Here is a 13,570-nt window from a genome sequence, read left to right as displayed (position 1 = left end):
GTTCTGTGGATCCATGTGATGATAAATGGCTACCTTTTGTATGAATTATCTGCATAAAGCTAATATTGATAATCCAATACCACAAAATAAAGTGCAGTTATACTCTGAAAAGTGATTCTGTAAGAACAGTGCTCATGGGTTCCAGTGTGTTCTTCCTCTATGATCTCAGTTCACAGTCTCTTGCTTTACAAGTTAAAAGAGATTTGTTTTTTCTAATTGTCAGCATAACTCAACCAGGGATATGAAAGTCACACTGAGTTCTTTCTTGTTGATCATCACCAGAAATAAAGTCTAAATAGTATCATTTTAGGCAGAGGTGGGACTCAATAGTTCTGGAAATCAGGTCCCATTTATTTATGCACCTAAATATCAGTTTTGGTGCATAATTTTAGTTTGAAAAATTTGGTTTTAAGTAAATGAACTGGAAACAGAAAAATGGATGGACTAAAATGGGCCTTTTTTCCTCTTTAATTCCCTCCCCCCCATCTTTATTTTCTCTCTTTGTGGGAATGAAGGATGGGGTGAATACAGAATGGTATGGGTGGAGTTTAAATGCATGACTTTTGTAAATGTTACTATTTGAAGGCCTGATCCGAAGCCCACCGTTGCCCAAGGGAGCATTTCCATAGATTTCAATGTGCTTCCATAGATTTGATACGAACATAGTCTCATAATATGTAAAAGTGCTTCAAATAATACATGTACATTCCTTCTCAGATTAGAATTCCAGGGTGTTTTGCAACCCTCTTAGTACTCTGCTACTGTGACTCCATGAGTTCCTTAAGACATTCATTTTCTGTTTGTCCATTTTAGTGGCATGAGTCATTGACATCTGCAATTTTAGAACAATATTAAAGTCAGCTTCATGTGAAGAACCATTTGACATTTACAGGGAGGAACAACTCTGAACATCTTTTATTCCATTTTTGATCGCTTGGTTAATTTTTCCCCAAGTCCTCGTATCCCTGATGTTACTGGAAGAGAGTGGCTCGAGCAGCTGCTCTCCTGCAGAACCTGTGCTTGCCAAATCGTCTGCATGATCGGCAGCAGGCTGTGTGGGCTCACAGTGAGGAGATGTTAGATTTGGATCCTCTGTTGATTTTATAGGCATTTGTTAAGTATCCCTTAGGAAGCCTGTAACAAGGCAGAGGAGGGGATTGTGTATGTGTGTGGTAGAGTCCAAACTCCATTCAGTCTGGGTTCTTTGTCCAAGATTTGAGGCAAAAAAAATTGTTTATGCTTTCTCAAGCCAACTGATTTTTCTTCCTTCCCTTCCAAACTTCTCTGCCTCCTATTTCATGCAAATGTAGTGTAAATATACTGTTCTCTGCCTATGATTAAAAATCATTTAGCACCTATTAAGTTAGTCAGAGAATTGCAGTGTTCTGAAACTCTCTTCTTTGAAATCGGAGTCTTTTTTTTTTTTTAAACCCAATAGTGTTAGCACTTTGTCCGTACATTTGAGTGTACCCTCTGAATTCTTTTGAGAAATATATTACAAGAGAGCTGTAGTTGGAATCCCATGGATGGTGGCTGGTAGCCACACAAACAGTCTAATTCATAGGTGATTGGGCTTAACCTTTGCCTGGCATTAAATCCATCGCCGAAAACCAAAAAGCATTTCACAATATTTTCTATCTCTTTGGTTAAAAATGCATGAGTTTTACTTGTGATATGTTTGCAGGTGAGATGCATTTACTTGTAGATTCACTTATGGGTGACGGAGATTCTCATCTTAATAAAGAATAGACTTCAGTGTGTGTACATATGGTGGTGGTGATGGGGGGTGTTCCCCAACTATTCAAATTTGAGAGTATATTTTGATTCAGATGTGGTCAGGATTTTCTTAGGTTGATGCTTTGCACAAAATCAAGGGTTCAAGCTTGTGAATGCTCATCACCAATGTTAAGCTTAAAGGCACAAATATTAACCAAAAAAACCAGTTGGATTCCCAGACTCCATTGTGATATTTGATATTTGCACTTCATCCTGAATTAGTCTGTTCCATACATCATCCAATTAAGGAACAGAAACAATAACATATGGGATGGGGGAAGAGTTCAAAAAAGAATTTGCCAATAATTTCAAATAGTGAATGAATTTGAGAAATTCATATTCGGTTGGTGAACAGAATAAAGCAAAATTTGCTGACCAAATCATTTGTGAATTTTTATACAGCTCTAACAATAACATTTAGTACTTAAATTTTCAAAGAACCATAGAAACATTAACTGATTTTTATAATGTCCCACTGCACTAGGTTTTATCTCCATTTTACAGGTAGGGAAATTGAGGCAGGGAAGTTTTGAGTCCCCTAAAGGCCACACACTGTCTCAGTGTGAGTCTGGATCAGCACTTGGAAGGTTCTGGCATCAACCACTGAAATCAAGACCAGACTTCATCTTTGCTTAAAGCATTTCTGAGGTTAAAAAATAGATTTGGTACTAATGAAAGATGCAGAATTTTGTAACACCCAACTCAGCAATATGGTATGTTCCAGCCAGCTGCGTACCAAATACAATGCATGTACTTTATATATCCTAACCTCAGGAGAGTTTGGCTGAGAGAATTTTTTTTCCATGTTAATCAGCCCATGAATTTTTCTCCCATCTCTCTTGCCTTTTGCCCCTGCTTCTTATTAAAACGACCTTATGGTCTTTTCATTTTTGCTTCAAGGGACTCCTATATTATACAAAGATGCAAGTTATTTGGAAGATGGAAGTATGTAATGCCCTTCAATGAAGTTGAAAGCAAAGTATAGTGGTCTTATATCAAATATCCCCACGTTGGAGGGGCGGTCAGATGAAGTACTATGTCACAGGATGGAATGTTCTTATCTGTAGCATTATCAGCTCCACGTTGACTCCAGCTGTACTCTTTTTTAATTAACAGGAAAAGGTCTGTAAAATATCCTCATCAAATAAACAAATGGTTTCAGTATCCAATGGTACAGTGACGATAACTAACATAAATGTCCCAGAGGTTTCATGTTTTAAGGGATGTCTCAGATTGAGAATACAGGGACCTGAGCCTGAAAGATACTGAGCACCTCATCTCCCTTGGGAGTAGAGGGGACTTAGCATCTGACCAGTAGAGCGTAGTGCTACAGGATCAGGCCCTAGATGTGACAGTTGTGGTAACACTATAGTTGTATTATCTGGCACTGAATGGGTTGAATAGGTGGCTTGCTGTCTCCTTTTCCTAGGGAAAGTTGCCTTTGAATAATTCCATGTGTCTCTTCTACTAGGCACTCTTTATGTTACTCAGTGCAACTATATGACACTGCGCATTAGTGATGAGATCCAGAAAGAATTTCAGAGTCCCAAATGCTTTAGACATGTTACCCAGGGGGAATAGCCATTGTCCATTGCTTATATCAAGGGTGGTGATGTACAAGGGTTTTACCCAGCTGTGTTGAGTCATATCATGAAGATATGACATCAGATTCACATCAAAGGTGGATACATGGTGAGATTTTCCTATTTCAGTGCAAAAAACCTCACTAAACCACATTTCTTTGAGATAAAAGCAATGAAAAAACCTTTGCTGTGTAAGGTTCCTGTCTTCTCAATGTCTTATGTTGTATTAATCTCAGGTGGTCAGTAAGGTGGTTGCTGAATAGATTTAGCATTGGCTAGCTACATCAATACCGTATTCAGTCACATTTGTTTTAAGGGGGCATTTGTAAGAACAGTTCAGCAGATATATTCATGAATTTGAGAAAAATGCAACACAATGTTGGCCTGGAAGGGATAGAAAGCTGGGGGAGGACTTTACAGTGGATCCACACCATATTTCTCATTAAGATTGGATGTCTCCCCCACACCAAGATATAGGACCAGATTATTTGGAGGCACAGCACAGCATGGGGTGGGGCTGCAAAGGTGCACCTTTGTACTTCTGGAAATCTGGGCTATTTCAGGCATGGGCCATAATGTAAGTTAGAGCAACCCAGAGGCTGCCTTAATTCGTGTCAGCTTCCCCTCAACCACCAATGGGCTGCTGTGTAACCCCAAATATTTGGATTACAAAGCACACCAGACACCCCCCCCCTCCTGACATACTTCCTCCACAGGCCCCTACATTGGCGGGTGGGCGGAGGTAGCAGTGTAGGATTATCTATGCCAGCCCCTTGTGGTGGGGAAATTTCTCTGATGGCTATTCTGCCCTCTGTATATTGTTGGAGCAGCAAAGAAGGGGCCATAGCAGGTGCCAGAATCTTCCCAATAGTACTTAGCTTAGAGCAGGGATGTCTTAAGATCAGTCCAAGGGCTAAATTCATACCACAGCTGCCTTCTCCCAAAAAAATGAAGGCTGAAGACAAAGATGATCCTGTTCTTTTTTGCCAGTGAACTCAACCAGTAAGAAGTTTCTATTAGTGTGACAAGGAAGCAACAAGTATAGGCAAATATGGGTGACCATTTTAATGTTTTTATTAAGTTATCTAAACCTATTAGCATACTTGATGTAATCATCCTTCTTTGGGTGGAAAATGCTGTGATGGGAAAGTCAACATTTTCCCATGGAAAAATTCCTGATTTTCCATTAGGAAAATCTAAACAAATATTTAGTTTCTGGTCAGGTCGACCCAGACCAAACATTTCAGTTTGTAGAATCAACTTGAAATGTTCTGTCTGAGGGCAGTTTGACATTAATCTGTGTTCTCCTGAGCTACTGCAGTGCCTGAGGAGAGTTGTAGTTCAGGTGCCTCGCTCTCCGCATGGACTATGTCTCCCATGATGCACCATGGTGTCCTCTCTGGTTGAACTGTAGCAGTGCCTTATGGGAATCACATGGTGTAGGCTGGCTGGGGAGCTTGGCTGCCATGAGAATGGGGACTTGAGGCATTCAAAATACAAGTCCCATGAAGTCCTGAGGCAGCTCAGGAGGACACAGATTAATTTTAAACCAACTGGAAATGAAACATTTAAATATTTCCAACACAATATTTACAGACATTTCCATTCTATGAAAAACTTCAATATTTAGAACACAAACATATTTTGAAATAATTGGAATTTTCCTACAGGATAGAAATTTTGATTTTCAATCAGCTCTAGTCACAGGCCTTGCCTCGGCTCTTGAAGTGACAATGGAAAGTCAGAGCTACCTTTTGCTTGTGAGGCTGGAAGGGGAATATGGAATTTGAGAAGAATTATTGATATGACTTCTTATAATTTATTATTGCGGTAGTATCAAGCAGCATCCGTCATGTTAGGGCCCTGTGTGCTAGGTGCTGTACAAATCTAGAGTAAGAGACAGTCCCTGCCTCATAAAGCTAACAAACTAAAAGGCAAACTGTTACCTGCAAGTGAAGCAACCAAGTGGTGTGGGCCGGGGGAGGAGGAAGTTCTAGCATCAGTATCAGTAATTGTAGAAATGACAACTTGCCCCCGCCTTATCATTATCTGATGACTCTTCTGTTTGCATCATGACAAGGATGTCAGATGCATTTGGATGAGGATATGGGGAAAGGCTTTATGGATATGAAAGAAGATTTTTTTGTGGGTTGTTCTTTGTGTGTCCGCGCCTGGGGTTTTTTTGTTTTTCGATGGAACAGCTTACAAAAAAAGCATTCAGGAACTTTTGGGCAAAGCAAACAGCAGGTATTCTGAGCTGTACCACTGAATTAATTTTGTAGGAATAAAGAAAAAAAATCTCCCAATAAGAGATATAAACAGTAGGGTGAGGAGGTACGTCATATTGAAGAAATCTTTTGGTTCTGAGAATTCTTCACATTTTCTGTTTATAGCTTTTCTTAGTCATTAGTTTGTGTCTTTACATAGAGCTAGCTGAGAAGATGTTGGATTCTTTTTCTTATAGCACATCCATCTACCTGAAACCAAACAGTGCTAGGAAAAACCATCCTATCTGGCCTCAGACCTTACAAAAAGGAGCAAATCAATAAGTCAGACTTTCCTGCCCTCGGTGTTAAATCAATCTGTTACAGGCAATCTTGCACACGATCAGCTCTCCCAAACAATGTGGGCATTCCATCGTGGGATCTGATCAAGGTGTAAAGCATAGTGTCACTAAGGAGTAGCCTTAACCACGTCTCTTCAAAGGTCCTACCCTCAGCCCTGTTCAAATTTAGATCAGAAGTGTGTCTGTGTAAAAAGTATTCCCTTCCTTTTCACCTAGCTGTAATATTCAGTATTCATTGATAGCCTTGCTAGAGACAAGTCATGTTACAGAGACCATTCGTTGAACTCATTATTGAATGAAATCCCTGGGATACCAGGCACAAAGCAAAAGTGATTGTAGTTGTGGTGACACAATGGTAGATCAGATTTAATCCGTCTTTGAGATCCTTTCTGTCTGACTCTGGTGTAACATCCATTCACATTTTCTGTAGCTAAAGGGAATGTTTGCCAATGGCCATGAACAGCAGAGGTATGAGGAAAAAGTGGACCCCAAATGAAATGCAAAAGAATTGGCCATCTTTAGATATTTGGTGAGAATGTGCTGTATTGAAACAGAAACAAATGTAGGGAGAAAAAGTATGACTCAAGAAATTAATGCAATGGAAATGTACTGTAGCGAAAGCTAACCTGGGCTTTTTTCTGTGTACTTCTGAGGGATGCTACCTTTTTATTTCTATATGATCAAATGTACTGAACTTCCCCACTGCATTTGTTGAAGCAAACTGGGTTAGTGTGCTACTGGTGCATTAAACAGGTTTTTTTACTCTGTATTCAATAAAAGACGTAAGGTGGAGAAACGCCACTTTATTTCCAATTTCCCGCCCCCTCTGTTTTTGTTTAAGAAGGTCAGGAAACTAGGTAATCAATATGAATGTTTAGTGTTGGACTGAACTATAATTTCACATCAACCCCTACATAAACCGAACAGAATTAAGAATAAGAAATAAAACTGACTGTTAACACTGCCAACAAAACTGTTGTTTTCCCCAGTACAATTTTAAGTAAAGTATAAGAGTAATGGTGCTCAGCTTTAAAAACATGTTTGTAGCTGTTAAAAAGGTCTTCCAAGCTGAAACATTCTCTCAGATCCCATAGTTCATTGCAATGGGCATCAATTCATTGTTGGTTCCAAACTTGCTGTACTAACACACATGGAGCCACACCCACTGCATTTGATTCTGCTCTCACTGTACAAATCTGGAGTGAAATCAATGGAATTTGTTCTGGTGTAAAATGGCGTGATGCCAGAATCAAACCCAGTAGATCTAGCTAAAGCTACTGTCATAGTACTGCATGTTTCTACTTAGCCACATGTGGTACTACGTTTGATGCTTTCCCCATCTAGATTTTTGAAATGGATAATTAACTAATATATACCAAGGACAGATAAAGAGTACTCTTCACCAGGTTATTGTCGAGGATGTTTTCCCCCCACTAGGAACAGAGGAAGAGCTATGAGGAATGTGTATCTGAAAGATGCAGAAAATCACTAAAACATATATAATTTAACTACCCAATTCATTTTAGCTCTTGATGTGAAATAAGCACAAAATTAACAGATGTACATTAAAGTCTGAATTGTGCTTTGAGTTACCTGTTGTGAATGTGTGTGCACATGTGCATCTCTGAGAAGTTGTTTTCAGCAGCATTCCTTCTACCGGTGGCAGAAATATTAACCAGAGTGTTCTCCAGGCTAACAGGCTGCAAGAGTTATTTGCCAGGAACCCAATCCATCTGGACTACTTTGTGGATTTTGATTGATTTATAATATTATAAAGGAAGAAAAAAGTGAAGATGATCAATTCTCTGAGCTTTATGGAAGTTTGTTTATTTTTCAGAATAGGAGATATAACACAATCATTGGTTGGTGGACTAGAATAGATAGGCTGCTTGGAAGACTGTATCTACAGATTTGAGGTTGCCATTGGTTGCAGGCCTTGTTCAAGCAGATTTAGAATCTCTTGGGAAGCCATTTATTTGTGCTGTCTCCCTAGCTAGAATGCCTAAGATTCCATGTGTAATATCCTTGTGCTATTAATCTGCCCCAGATTCTTGTATCAGCTGGGTATGAGGAGTGAGTATAGAATTGGTATCATGTCCAGAATTGATGTGGGTGGGTTTATGGAGGGAATGACAGATGTAATACATGAAAGTTTCCTGTTAAAAAGCAGAGGTGAGTGAAAACTGTGATGTGCATCATCACAAACTCTGTCAAAAGAGAAGATATTCTGACTTCCCACAGTGCTTGAAGTCTTATCATATGTCTGTTTTGTAGGTCTGGTTGAAAAATTTTAAACAAAACATTGTCCTGTTTTGTTTTTTGTTTTTTAAGAGGTATTTGGTTGCAATCAAAATTTTCTGAGAAAAAAGACTGAGTTTGGTGGAATTTCCAGTTGGAAAAATTGAAACAAATTGTTTCATTTCTGATCTACAAATATTTTAGTTTGGGAATGTTGAAATGTTTGGTTTGACATTTCCAAATCAAATTTTTTCAGAACTTTTCATTCTGAAAAAAAAAAGAAAAAAAAAAAAAGAGAAAAAAAGGGATATTTTGACTTTGTCCTGAATTGGGACAAAACACCAAACCTCAAAATATCCATATTTTTAATAGATGAGAAATTCCACTATTTGATCAGCTTTAGCTGTTAATCAGCACAAAGCAGTTTACATTCCAGCCATATATTCTTGGAATATGAGGAATAAACATCACCTTAGCACTAGTAGCTCTGTTGTACTGAGGGACGACCTACAGGTCCAGACTTGGCAGCACTGTCTGAAACCATTGGGCTGTGAAGTGGCATCATATTTGTTGTCAACTTAGAAGGAGCTGCTTTCATGGAGGGTACCCCTTTTGTGTTGTATCCCATGTAGGTTCCACATATATGTGGTTTGAAATGCTCATTTAATGAAAGCAGAATCAATCTAAAATCAGACACTGTGCCTTTTTTTTTTTTTAAATGAAACACACAATACCAACCCCAAAACATCCTATCAGGTGAAGCTTTGGATGACTGCATTAGTGGAAGCTGGAATTCCTGTTTGGATCCCACTGAGGATGCAAACATTTTCTTTATGGGGGTCCTCTTTCCTTTAACTGTTAGCCAGGAAAGGGATCAATCTGTTGAAAAACTATTCAGTACAGAGGAGGTGGAGCAGCATTGGGAAAGAAAGTGACCTTTCCCTTGTCCTGTGAAAACACTGCATTCCCGTTTGTGCCTTTTATTCCTTATCCATTTCCACCGTGGCTTGTATGAGCACTTGTACTAAATTAATGCCATGACAGCAATAGCTATTTTAAATATGGTTGCAATTTCATGCCCCCAAATTTCCTCTGTTATCTTTAATCTTTGATCATTACAGTCCCCAAATGGAGATTTTTCGGTGAGCTGCAGTTTTTATGTCGGTGCTGTTTAGAATTAGCTGGTCCGCTTCCTAAAAAGCCAAATGTTTAATCAATACATATCCTACTGTGTATAATAAATACATTTCTGCCATCACTTTTGAAGAGAGGATGCCATTGATTTGAGCCAAATAGTTTGCAAAATGGTAAAGGAGATGGGTTTTTTCATAGCTATTTAACATGACAGGGCCAACAGGCAGATTAGAGCATAGAAACAGCATCTGAAATTCTAAGAGGAAAGTCTCTTACAGGAATTTGTTTATTTTGAACATTTGTTACATTAACATTCGTTCCAATTGTAATGATTGATTGATTTGGACTCTCTTTGATCTATGGCTAATAATTTGACAACCTTTCAATAAACTGAGAATGTGGAGATTTGGTATTTTGATTTTGTTGTTGTTGTGTTTCCTTTTCTGATCTTTGGAAGAAAACTTCCATTTTAAATCTGTAATAACACAGGCTGATTACTTCCCATCAACTCCCTGGCTTCCAGGACAGAATTTTCAGGCTGGTTATTGTTTGCACTGCTCTGCTATAAAAGTACAGGGTCTGTAAATTAAAATTGGACTGTAATAGTTTTAATCTGCAATTTTATAGTCCTCTAATCCAGTGATCATGTTGCATTTCAGGCTTTTACTATATTGCCATCTTTTCTGGAGGAGGGCAGTGGTTGGAAAGCTATTTTAGACACAGCAGAGAGTTAATATTTATTGATACACGTTATTATTTATTTATTTATTATAATTCTAGATTAGAAATGGACAGCAGTGTTGTTATACGTTGAAGAATAAAGACCTGGAACTTGCTTCAAAAGGAGTAGTTTGCTTGGAGTTGGATGTCCTATTTAATCCAGTAAGTTTAAATGTTTTCACTTAACTCATCCTCTGTATAAGAAACTGGAACGCCTAAACTTGCCAGTGCCAAGGGGTTTGGTTTTTTAAACACAGGAACTGAACGGAGAAGGTCCTGACCTGGTTGCATCTGGAGGGAAGGTTGGGCTTTATTCTTTTTATAAAGAAATACTGGCAGATCACAATGCTGCAACATTCCATCCAAGTTGATGTGACAACGAAATGGCAACTTTGGGCTGGGGATGACCACAGATGTTTTGGGAAGAGGTGTGGGTTATTGCACGCAAGGGCTTAATTTGCAGCAACAAAAAAGGGAGTTAATATTTACATTACTGTGCAGGAATTTTAACTACTAATTCTTCCCAGAAAGTTGACCCACAATATCCTATTCAGAGGGTGTTAATAGGAACAAAAACTCAGACATGGATCTGGTGGTCTCAGCTTGCTTGTCCCGTCATCTCTTACTGAATTAAATTCTGTTTTACAGTCGCTTTTGCTGGATGGAATGTAACTCAGCTCTTATTAGCCACTTATTACAGTGATGTAGGAAGCAAAGTTTTATTTATTTAAATGGCTGATAGGTACTCTTTTGCCTTGAATGGAGTTTAGGTTTGGGATGTTGCTTTAGGGAACAATGATCAACACTCTTTGCCAAAGAACAAGCTCAAATATATTATGGCTCCCCTTTTCCGGAGGCTTTCAAAGATGTTCCCAGGCCATTTCTTTTTTCTGATAGACTGGAATCTACCTATTTAAGTATCTATTAGCCATCACTGTAGTGTCTGGGAACCTCTTTATAATCTTTAGTTTATTGTATTTACACAACACCGCAGTAAGATAGGAAGGTACTGTTTCCAATTTACAGATGGGATATTAAGCCCAGAGTAGGCTAGACCAAGGTCACACAAAAGTTTGTGACAGAGCCAGTGCCATGTCCACTTGACCATTCTCCTACCTATGGCTAAGATGCTACTTTTTGTGGTCTAAATTATGATACCTTTACTCATATTTGGGTAGCACTTTACTCCATGAGTCATTCCATTGACTTCAGTGGACTTATTATTAGAGTAAGGGAGTATTCAGCATGAATAATTAAATCACAATCTGGCTTAAGTGGCTAAGGGTGTTACAGGAGTGTAAAATACTTTCGGCTGTTCTTGGATGTCCCTTCTAATACCTTAGTATTAAATATGCAGCATGAATAGGACATTTGGGGATGTGATCTTCAGTTCCCGTTTCTTTTTTTAGAACTTTTCTGTATGGGGTTGATCCAACAGAGGAACAGAAGGAAGTTTGCAGAGCTGTGTGCTGAGCGAAAGCATGGAGCTGCTCACCCCCTGCAGTCTGCCACTCTGCAGGCAGTTAGATCTATTGGAGTAACCTGGATGAGTGCCAGAATTGTGCAGAATAACTGATATGTACACCTAACACCTTGTCATAAACCATTTAGAGACTGAAACAAATAAATAAGTAAAGGACACCAGAGCTCCAAATCAATATGATTATACCAAGCTTGAATGGTAACATTCTAAATAAATTATTCCTTCCTCAGGTAAAAGCAAGTATCAGAACCTTCAAGCCACGAGAAAAGCGCTTCATTGGAGACAACCGCAAGTTTTCAAAGAAGGTAGGTTGACTCTGGCCGAGCTATCACTTCTGTTTGGGATGGCTTTTCAGTAGCTTCCCTAGTACGCCCGGATGATAGAACCTGTGGTGGAAACTCTAGTTATGCATTGACTCACTGAACACAGATGTCAATTCTGTGTAGATTTCTGCATGTGTATAAATGCTGATTTGCATTCACACACAGTTGCTTCCTGATCTAACTCTGTGGTCCTACATCTCCCCAATTTCTGGAGGGAAAAGAATGGCTTAATAAAGAACTTTAACATATATGCATGTTGCACAGTTTTTGGAATTTGAAACAAAAATCTATACTTTGGTTTCATCCTCAAAGAATAAACAAAAACAGTAAGATACTATAGAAATTTAATAAGGTTCTAAATCAATTACTATAAAAGTCTATAGTATTTAATTGAGACTAATATTCTTACTATTTTAACCATCTATAGCAAGAATATAATTTTTTATTCAATTCTATATGGAGATAGCCCAAACCCCTATGGAAAGGGTCTTATTTTCTGTGAAATTCGATAGGATTTTGCAATAAAGGGTTGTGGGGGTTTTTTGTGGAGGGGGAGAAAGCTTCAATTCTTTTTCCTTCAGACTTGCAGATTTTGGGGGTGGAGGAAAGTGCTGACATATTTGGGTGCCATACAAAAACACACGGTAGCTAGAGTGTGTCTCTGAAATAGAAGCTGTAGCATACACACAAGCACAAAGCAATTGTAGCTTAAAATTGTCACTGTTCTTGAAGTGAAGTAGGAAATTGGAGCTTTTAATTAAATTCCTTTCTCTCCCCTCCCGTCCGACATTTACCAGATCTTATCGAGAAATGTTGATCGTGTGAAAAAAATCACCATGGCGATATGGAATACAATACAATTCCTAAGGAGCTGCTTTCTCTGGGAATCTACACTAAGGAGTGTGGTAGCATTTGTGGTAAGTGGATTTCTTCATATTCCATCTGACTAACTGATATGAGGCATTGAGTCTTACAGTACTGTCCCCCTCCCTCAGCTTAAACTCTCTTGTTGGTGGTGTAACTATTATTGTCCTTCAGTTTTATTATTTAAATCACTGTAGTGCCCACAAGTCCCAAGCTTGATCAGGGTCTCCTTGTGCCAAATGCTAGACGAACACAATGGCGGTCCTTCTAGAGTAATCTCTCCCATATTTTCACCTGTTGCAGAGGCCTTCTGCACAACAGCGCCCCTTCCGGGACCTTGTGCGGAGGAGCTATGTGGGCCCAAAGGCAGCACTGGGGGCCTCCAAAGGCTCTGCACATAAAGGTTGGATGGGCTGCACTGGCTCTCAATAGGTTTACACAGAGAAGAGTGTGACGACCAAGGACCTAGCGATCTAGAATCCCCACAAAGGGGTTATAGAAGGTCGTGTCGGCTGGAGTTGCGATAATGGAATGGCTGCAGCCCTGTGACCTACCTCTGGCTTGTTGTGCTGCTGATAAAGCACTGGAAGAATGAGACTATAGGGAACAATCCTTTATTGATGGGACAAGATGAACTAATAGGTCTTTTCCGTTCCAACTTTAATTTCAATGAGACTGCATTTTACTGTAGTTCAGCAATGCTTGCTATGCCCTGTTAGTTGAGGGTGTGCCGCTTGTCCGACTGCACACAAGCAGTTCTGTGCTGACATTAATTGTCTCTTGCAAGTCTGACCACCTGACTGTAATAACTATAAAAAAAAATTTGGTCAGCAAGTCCCGGTGTGGTCTCAGAATTAACAGCCAAGTTCTCCACCTATCTGGC

At 39.2% G+C, this 13,570-nt stretch overlaps 1 protein-coding gene across 5 annotated transcripts in view; it reads left to right on the top strand.

The window, feature by feature from the left end:
- MCTP2 (multiple C2 and transmembrane domain containing 2) overlaps positions 1-13,570 on the top strand; it is a 168,957-nt gene that overhangs the window by 100,939 nt on the left and 54,448 nt on the right. For all 5 annotated transcript variants that reach the window (XM_065559229.1, XM_065559228.1, XM_005294860.5 and 2 more), the window contains 3 exons: positions 10,078-10,179; positions 11,731-11,805; positions 12,621-12,740. In XM_065559229.1, the coding sequence (XP_065415301.1) occupies positions 10,078-10,179; positions 11,731-11,805; positions 12,621-12,740 (297 nt within the window). The remainder of the gene's footprint in view (positions 1-10,077; positions 10,180-11,730; positions 11,806-12,620; positions 12,741-13,570) is intronic.

Source organism: Chrysemys picta, chromosome 10 (genome assembly GCF_011386835.1).
Source record: "Chrysemys picta bellii isolate R12L10 chromosome 10, ASM1138683v2, whole genome shotgun sequence".
Lineage (NCBI taxonomy): Eukaryota > Metazoa > Chordata > Testudines > Emydidae > Chrysemys > Chrysemys picta.
The sequence above is the reverse complement of the archived record's forward strand: the minus strand, read 5'-3'. Positions and strand labels throughout refer to the sequence as shown.